Genomic DNA, 9,372 nt, shown 5'->3' with positions numbered 1-9,372 from the left:
TCATGGGAAGACTGTATTGCAGGCAGAGCATAATCATTTACTCACGTTTAAGTGCAATTTATGGAAGAAAACCTGTCCCTTGTATTTTGGCTTTTTATTTTGGATTGTACAATTTTTCGACACACTTTACATTTTTGCCATTTTATCCAAAGCACTTTACAGTAAGCAATTGAAGGTTAAGGGCCTTGCTCAAGGGCCCAACAGTGGCAACCTGGCAGTGGTGAAGCTTCAACCAGCAACGTTTCAATAACTAGTCCTGTACCTTAACCTCTAGACTACAACTGCCTACAACTCAGTAGAACTCTTGTGTCTTGTGTTTACGTCCTTACATGAGCGGCACGTCTGGAAGGCTTGAACGGTTCTGGTGAGCGTCTACACGCCATGCAAATAGACCTTCGAGCTTAATTTAAGCCGGCATCTACCCATCGTCACAGAAATTCAATCTGACAGACAGACCAGGAGTCAAATGCAGATCAAAAGATCAGGGCGATACAGGGTCGTTCCAGGGAAAAGAAAAACCCCACCATGTGGCATTTGTTTCTTTTGAAAAGATTGAAGAACTTTATACTGAGTACAGTTGTTCGTTTTGGGGGGTTTTAATGGCTTGAAATGCCCCAACAGCATCTCTGCACCTCCAGCTGCTCAACCCTGAGTCTCTGATTTCACACTAAATACACACAAGGAAGCCACTACCTGAAGACGCATGGTGAGGTCACGCTCCTAACACCCCCTCCACCCGACACCCCCACCCAAAACCCCCCGGGGCAATGATTTACCCTGCTTCCCTGCTTCCTTGCTTCCTCACAGAACAAAGAAGACCCCATGAAGCCCAATTTAGTGCAGTTTAGATCAAATAAGCACCAAGTTGCTACTAAGAGGGGGTTTCTCTACATGGGGTTGCTTAAGTGCACCCTTAAACTTTCAGTTTCTTGTTGACTGACCTAAAAACAAAACTCGACCTGATCTCTGCCAACTTGGTTACACATAATTCACTGGACTTTAATTGTACACTATAAGGCTTAAGGTATTTGCAATCATGAGCTTTCTGGACATGGATGGATGGATGGATGGATGGATGGATGGATGGACAGACGGATGGACTGATTGATAGATGGATGGATGGATGGATAAATTGATAGGCTGATGGATGGATGGATGGACGGATGGACTGATTGACTGATGGATGGATGGATGGATAAACTGATAGGCTGATTGATGGACGGACGGATTGACTGATGGATAAATGGATGGATAAACTGACAAGCTGATGGATGGATAAACTGATAGGCTGATGGATGGATGGATGGATGGATGGACTGATGGATGGATGGACGGACGGACGGATTAAAGTATTAAAGTACACAAGTATTATTGTACACCACCATGTAATTAAATAAATAGAATAAGAAATGAAGTATATAACATATAAAACAAACTATTAAAAAGTGTCATTACAGTAAATATTATCGGATGAGATATGTAATATGTAATAAACTGTTGTAATGTGTTCTTTGCAGTTAATATTAACAGGAATTAATACATCTGATTCCAAATTATGTGCATTAATATGGATTTGCGCCTTCCTTTGAGGCTATAACAGCCTCCGTTCGCCTGGGAAGGCTTTCCATAACATTCTGGAGTGCGTGTGTAGGAGCTACTACCGAACTGCACGGTGAAACCATGTCTTTATGTTGCACGGTCATGCTGGAACAGGAAAGGACCTTCCCCAAACTGTACTGGCAAACTGCACTGTGAGCAAAGCGTGCTTTAGGCACTTAAGGAACAAAGCTCTAAACTACAGCGAGTAATTAGAGCTCATGTGGTGTCTACATACTTTTGGCCATGTGTGAGTATTTGTATGGGTGTTCTAACCCAGCTCGGGCGTGTACGGCTGGCCGACCTCGGTGCGTTCTTTACTCTGTACGCCTTTCGTTTTCACTTTGCAGGGCATCCCGCGCCGCCTCTGCTCCTGAACGAATTCCTCCAGCTCGGATTCGGTCTTCAGCCTAAATCCTCCGCGCTCTCTGAAGGGATCCAGGGAATTCTGGGATATTCGGGGCTTTTCCGGAGTCTTAAACTCGACACGGGAACCCGCATGCTCCGCGTGGTGAACATTTCTACCCTCGGGTGAGCTCGCGGCGCTGATCCCGCGCGACCCGCAGGCTGTCTGAGAGCGCCGAGGGCAGGTGGGCGCGGGGAGTGAGGTGTCCAGCGTGTAGGATTTGAGAGGTGTGTAGATTTTAAACGTGCCTTCAGAGCTGGATGAGGGTTTGGGGGCTGAATGGGGACGATGGAGAGATTTAGGGGCCGGAGGATGAGAAGGAGGAGAGGGTAGGGATGCTCTGGTTCCATGAGGGTCCCCAGGATCTCGTGCCTCATAGGAATGATGTGTAGAACGGAGCTTTAAAGGAACCTGGGTGGTAGCGATGGGCACATGAGGAGCTCTGTTCCTCGCAGGTTCGCGTCCCAATTTCACATTTGGAGTCATCACGAACCTCCGTCTGACATTAAGCTTTTCTGTAAATACAGTATAAGAAAAAAAATACACATAAAACATCAAAGCATGCCACAGTCTTTGTGCAATCTGAAAACCGAACCTCACAGACAGAGTACAAACCGCGCAAGCCTTGCATGCTGGGAGCCGAGAGGATCCTCCTGTGGCGAGAGAGAACGTTTGGCTCGGATGACCCGCTGAGTGTGAGGTCATCGGGGCGAGACAGAAGACGAAGATGAGATCTGCGCTTCCTCTCGGACGATTCGTTAAGATCCCAGCACTCCTGAGCGAACTGCAGCAGCAGGACACGACTGCTACTGTTCACCAACATGCTGGAACAGAAAAAATACCCAGTTTCCCCAGTATTTATTCATTCATATATTCATTCATTGTCTGTCTTACCACCATTTGGGTACAATTTACACATTAACACCCGGGGCGATTGTGTATCCTCAATTAACCTGACGGCATGCCTTCATACTGTGGGAGGAAACCCACACAGACACTGGGAGAACATGCAAACTCCACACAGAAAGGATCCAGACCGTTCCACCTGGGAATCAAACCCAGGACATTCTTGCTGTGAGGTGACAGTGCTACCCACCGAGCCAACGTGCCGCCCAAAACACTATTTAGATCCTCCTGGCTGGAAGATAGAGGAAATTGGGCATCAACATCATGTAGGCATGCAGAAGGTGTACTGGCCACTCTTAATTGCTCCTTGGTGCATGAATGAATGTATTAGTGCCATATCCAGAGTGCACTCTCTCATGGTTCTTAAAACAAAGAAACAAAATAGATAGACAGACAGACAGACAGACAGACAGGTAGGTAGGTAGGTAAGTAGGTAGACAGACAGACAGACAGACAGACAGACAGACAGACAGATTGGTCGATAGATAGATAGATAGATAGATAGATAGATAGATAGATAGATAGATAGATAGATAGATAGATAGATAGATAGATAGATAGATAGATTAGGCAGGCAGGCAGGCAGGCAGGCAGAAAGACAGACAGACAGACAGACAGACAGATTGGTCGATAGATAGATAGATAGATAGATAGATAGATAGATAGATAGATAGATAGATAGATAGATAGATAGATAGATAGACAGACAGACAGACAGACAGACAGACAGACAGACAGATTGGTCGATAGATAGATAGATAGATAGATAGATAGATAGATAGATAGATAGATAGATAGATAGATAGATAGATAGGTAGGTAGGTAGGTAGGTAGGTAGGTAGGTAGGTAGGTAGGTAGCCTCTGTTTTTATCACAGGTCTGTTTAGACTGAAAAAACCTGACTGGTCTGAATTCAAGTCGACTTACAAGTGGTGATGCGTCTGTAGGGACAGGACGGGGCTCTCGTAAGTGCCGATTTTGATGACTCTAATGCACTCTCCACTGAGGAAGTTGAAGATCCGGATCTTTCCGTCCACACAGCCGGTGACGACCCGCAGGTAGAGCAATGAAAGCGATTGCACTGCTCTAAACAGCATGGAGAATCACACTTAATAATAAAAGCTATTAAAGTTATTAATATGCTGAATACTTTCAATGCTATTGAAAATATGAATACAAATGAGTTTTTTACTGTGTAATAAAAGGGAAAAGTGTCAGTATAAGAGTTGCAGTATGTAATGTGGGTTACACTTGATAAAATACAACTTGTTTTGAAGCAATTTGATGCATATTTTAAAAGCTATTGAAGTTATTACTATGCTGAATACTTCACAGGGCCTCAGACATAACAAACATGTCTGTATGTAGACGCCAGACCGGCTGATAGCACCACAGTGACACAGCGTATCCTTAAGGTTCGCATACTTAATTTGGCAGTGCCCTTCTTGACACAACCTCCCTATGTTATCCGGGCTTAGGACTAAGAGCACACTGTCAAGTTTACCTCCCAATAGCTAGGCTGTTCGGCCATCCGTGCCTCAAACATAGCCAGTCATGCGTGTGTCCATGCCTAACCGGCTGATAACACAGCTGAGATTCAAAGTCAGACCTGTACCCTCTACCCCCATCCAGGGTCAAGGTTGCAGAAGAGACACGGCTCTCCTGGAAACTATGGACGCTTCAAGTAATAGTGGCTGTGAGTGGGGTGCAGTGCTCACCCGGGGTGGTGAAAGGTCATGAGACACTTTTGAAAGTCACGGTATGTAGTCCACGCCTGCACCTGTCCATCCGATCCTCCAGACAGGATGTGGAACTCGTCAAAGAACAGACACTTCACTGAGCCTTGGTGAGCCTCTATGACCTGTACACACACACACATGCATACACACAACTGAACAGGGAAGCCCCAACAATGGCAACTTGGTAGTACTGGGGATGGAACCGGCATCCTTCTGATTACATTTACATTTTCGGAATTTAGCAGACGCCTTTATCCAAAGTAGTGTGACAGTATACAGGCTGAGCAAATTCTTTAGACCAGACTGGGCACCCAATTGACCAAACTGGCTAAGCCAGATGGGGAAAATAAGGCCTACTGATTGGTCAAGGCCTTCAACAGGGGTGGAGGGACACACAGGGTACAGCGTGGTCCTTAGTATGTGTTAAATCTCTCTGTAAAAAATAAAATGCCATTCTTGGCCTGCAATGGCGTTGTACAACCGGCAGATGTCGCCAAAGTAAAGATCCTATTTATTTAAACCTTGACCTGAGTACTGAGGATACTCACCTCCTCTGGTGACCGTACCTTTAAAAGATCTGCTGTGTCCATGTCCCACATCTTGACCAGTCCTGCCTCACACCCACTGAGAACCCGAGACGAGCTGATTTTAACGCACACTACAGGGTTACGGTGACGGAACTTCATTCTCTCACAGCAGTGACCCGTCTGCAGATTCCAAACTGAAATAAGAACACAGAGAACGAACAAATAACACAATTTAACCTGGTCAGGGTTACGACAGACCCGGTCTACCTGAGAGTAGTGCAAGGCGGGAATGTCCTGGACAGGGCGCCAATCCATCACAAATCCACATTTTGTTTTGATTTAATAAGTCCATGCGTGTATAAAGTTAATATACTATTGGGACCCATTGAGACCCTGACCAGGATAAAGCACTAGTGATAAGGACTAATAAATGAATACATGTCACCTGATGCTGAGAGGAAACTCCAACTAACTTGATAACTTGCTGGTTATGGGGCTTGAACCAGCAACCTTATAATCACTAGTCCAGCTTTAGTCCTTAATCATTAAGCTGCCACTGACCACTGACCTTTTCATTTGTTTTCATTCCATGTTTGGTGTAAAGGGACACAAATGTCCTTCACACAGAACACTGACCCTAACCCCATTAGGTACCTTTAGGTTCTTGTGAATAGCCATAGGATGCTCAACAAGCTCATGGTCAGGTGTCAGTCCACACACTGTTGGCCATATAATGCCCTATAATGTCTTACAAGCCCTATGATTGGTAGTGACCTGTAATACAGCAATGTTGTACTCTCACCCTTGACCTTGCAGTCTCTGGCTCCAGAGACTAGATGGTTTCCATGCAGGTCCAGACAGTTGATGGTGCCCGTGTGTCCAGAAAACATCATAACGTATTCTCCGGTCTTCAGATTCCAGCATCTTCATTGAAAATGAACATTGTTTTATTCATCTGTATTAATAATAGTGTATTTTTATTTCCAATTTTTATTATTTTAGAATAAAAAGTGTCCTGCAGCTCTGTCAGTTCTGTTTCTCTCACCTGATACTGAGATCATAGCTGGCACTGATCACCAGCTCCTTTTCCTCACATACCAGCACGGCTCGGACGCTGCCCGCATGGCCCTGCATCGACGGGGGGATCTCTTTCAGCAGCACCGTGTCCAGCAGACGCACCGTTCGGTCCTTCGAGCCAACCGCCACCGTCCTGCCCCCACCGTGATGCATCACTCTGCTGGAGTCCTCTCTGTAGGGTCGGAGAAATAAGGAAAATGGACAGACTCAGGATCTGATCTTTCACAATCATGACAGTGGATTTACAAACCTCAGTGTCAATGTAAACTCATTCTCAAAATATTAAGATTTTAATTGTCGTACCTGTCTAAGAGAACCATGATGTTAAAGACCCCACAGTACACGTTCCTCTCTTCCATTTCCACCGCCTTGGTTTTAATTCCAGTGTAGACTGTCTCAAAGCCTGGAGGTGGCTGTGGTTCACACACACACACACACACACAATACTTTGAGAGAGTATATGGCGAAAAATATGCAGACACCTGACCATATATCTTTTGGACATCCCATTCCAAAACCATGGACAATAATATGGAGTTGGCACCCCGTGTGTGTCTGTAAAAGCCTCTTTTTTTCTGGGATGTTGAAGTAAATCTCTAGGAATTTGTACCTATTAAGTTAAAACAGCATTTTTAAGGTCAGGCTTCAGTCTTCCAATTCATCCCATCAGGGATCAGTGGGGTTGAGGTCAGGTCTGAAGTTTCTCCACTCCAAATTAAGATGCTGTTTTAGGGTGTGTCATTTATTTATTAGCATACATGAAATGACTACTTAACTGAATAAATTTAGCTACTTAATGACCTCTTCATTTTCAAAAAGAACCTCTGTAGGTACTACTTCCTTCTCCTCTTCACTGGTTGGCACTAGGACCTTACAGATGTTGGCGTAGAACGGGTTGAGCTTAGTGGAAGAGCTGCCCTAAAAGTGAACACAAAACATCAGCGATAGATATTCTATTTCTGCCCCATATGCACGCATTAAATATGTATAATCAAATCTGTTACCTGCAGTTTTATGGCCTGGTTGTCCACTTTCCTTTTTACGCTTAGCTCTGTGAGAATCTCCTTGGTAAGGTAGTGCCAGTGCTTGGAGACACGTTCACATCTCTGCAGCATGGTGCTATCCAGCAGACCTTACAGACAAATCACACAGCTGAGAGGGACGTCTTAACTTATCGGACAGAAAATCACCTGGGAAATTAAAGAACATTTTCCTGCTGCCTGTGTTAGATGCATTTTGATTCACAAATCCGCTCTTTTTCATGTTTGGTATGAGCGGTGAGGGAACGTACACAAGAGGGTCTGCTTCTTTTCTTACCTAAAATCATTTTGGCAATATTGACTGGAAGCGCTCGAATGAAGTCTATGTGTTGGCTGATCCCTGACATGGATGTGGTAGACCTGAAGACCACCATGAAGGCTGGATCTTCTGAACTATCAGACTTTGCTTCACTACCATCTGACCTTCGATTCCTGTGCAGCATCTCCTCAAACTTACTCCAGCTGATATTGTGTGCTGTGGAAAGACAATGTGCAGTGAATGGTCATGTACCTGTAGGGTGAAAATAAGACCACTAGAGTAACTACAAAACGTTTTTAAAGAAGGAAATAAACCCTACAGGGATCTGAGTTGTCTGGAATCTCTCGTGGTCTGCTTTTCTTATTTTTGCTGCAGGAACTGACACCCTCGAAGAGTGAACTTGCTTCGATGAAAAGTTCTTGATCTGAATAGGTACCCGTCTGAAAAGGGTCATTTGATTTAGATTTTTCATCCGAAAAGCCCTCTGAAACAAACAAAGTCATTGCATGAGTTATCAATAATTTCTCCAGGGTGGCACAGTTGCACAAAAAAGTAGTGATTGTGACGCCCTGCTTCGTCAACCAAGGTTAGATCCAAACCACTAGTTATTATGTTCAGAAATCAGTTCTTTTGTGCTTTTCATTGATTAGTCTGACTGGCTATTTGTTCTTGTGAACTTGTCTGATTCGTCCAAAGAAGGATGGATTCTGCATGTGAATCGATTCTTCTGGTAGAATTAAAAGGATAATCTTAAAAAAACTGTTTGTATATTCCTGTGTATCAAGTAAACTAACTAATATTTAAAAAAAGTAATTTAGAAAATAATAGATTTTTTAGAATAATAGAGAAGTGATTCCTCGTAAAAGATTCTTTAGTGCTTGTGAGTTGTTAAAATGGTCCAGGTTTATAAGTCTTGTGAATCAGTTCGTCTTGTTTTCTCATTAGTTATTTATATTGATAAAGAAAGTCAACTGACTTGACCAAAAGAGTATTTAGAAAACGACTATATTAACCTTCTTTGAAAAACGGTTCATTTATGCTTAAGAATCGATTCGTTTGCTTAGCTTACAAATAATAGCCAAATGAACCGATTCTATTCTGAAAATGATTCAGGTTTTCAGATTCGGTCTTTAGGAGTCATTTATAAGATCCGATTCGCTCATTTAGCAAAATGATTCGTCTGGCCGGATTTACAGAATCGGTTTCTTCGAACTACAGAACGAATTCTCGTGACTCGTTTGAAGAATCGGTTCATATATGAACACAAAAGTACGAAGCAATATTATACACGTACCTGTATTCAGCTGTAGAAAAACGCGTTTTTCTCGCCATATCAGGACATTAATCAGATTGTTTAACATGTGCAAGAGTTCAGTGTCACACAGGGTCAGAAGACCAAGTAAATAATTCACTTGTGTCCAGTTTGGACTGCTTTTAAACCATTTCCAGGCATTTACTATTTCCAGTCCGAGTGATTCACCATCCGGACAAGAGTTAGTACCGCTATCGGAGTGGGTTGCCATGTCCTCTAATTTAACGCGGCTCCTTGTGTATGTGAAATCCTTCCCCAGAGCAACCTGCAACACATTTTGCACATTTTCCAAAGTTTCTAGGCTTCGACAGCGCATTAAAATCCCAATATAAAAGCCTCTTTTTGCTGTTTTTCCTGCTTTGAGAAGCCATTGGGTGGTGTTGTATAGCTGGATAGTGTAGTTATCCGACTGGTAATCTCCACAGTTCAGCCCTCTGTTATTGCTCTCGTTTTTACCATTAAATCTCACAACGCTGTTTAAACTGCTTTTGTTCTTTCTGGCATCCTGCAT

General features: G+C 43.6%; 1 protein-coding gene across 1 annotated transcript; it reads right to left on the bottom strand.

Moving 5' to 3' along the window:
• Positions 1-796: 796 nt before the first annotated feature.
• On the bottom strand, positions 797-9,372 carry fbxw10 (F-box and WD repeat domain containing 10). Its single transcript, XM_063003394.1, has 13 exons — positions 8,844-9,372; positions 7,869-8,033; positions 7,568-7,765; positions 7,255-7,382; positions 7,052-7,168; positions 6,554-6,696; positions 6,219-6,422; positions 5,976-6,097; positions 5,213-5,367; positions 4,626-4,768; positions 3,835-3,993; positions 2,618-2,826; positions 797-2,517 (listed from the first exon to the last, which is right to left on the bottom strand). The coding sequence occupies exons 1-13, from the start codon at positions 9,370-9,372 to the stop codon at positions 1,868-1,870; spliced, it is 2,922 nt and encodes a 973-aa protein (XP_062859464.1). The 3' UTR covers positions 797-1,867.

The sequence above is a fragment of the Trichomycterus rosablanca genome, chromosome 10 (assembly GCF_030014385.1).
Source record: "Trichomycterus rosablanca isolate fTriRos1 chromosome 10, fTriRos1.hap1, whole genome shotgun sequence".
Taxonomy (NCBI): Eukaryota; Metazoa; Chordata; class Actinopteri; order Siluriformes; family Trichomycteridae; genus Trichomycterus; species Trichomycterus rosablanca.
Note: the sequence above shows the minus strand (reverse complement) of the source record. Positions and strands in the feature narration are given on the sequence as shown.

Coding starts and splice junctions, on each gene's coding strand:
- fbxw10 (XM_063003394.1), bottom strand. CDS start 9,372: ATGCAGGATGCCAGAAAGAACAAAAGCAGTTTAAACAGCGTTGTGAGA. Junction 4,769..5,212: donor ACACAGCAGATCTTTTAAAG/GTACGGTCACCA, acceptor GTGTGTGTACAG/GTCATAGAGGCTCACCAAGG. Junction 2,518..2,617: donor CAGCATGCAAGGCTTGCGCG/GTTTGTACTCTG, acceptor CTGTATTTACAG/AAAAGCTTAATGTCAGACGG.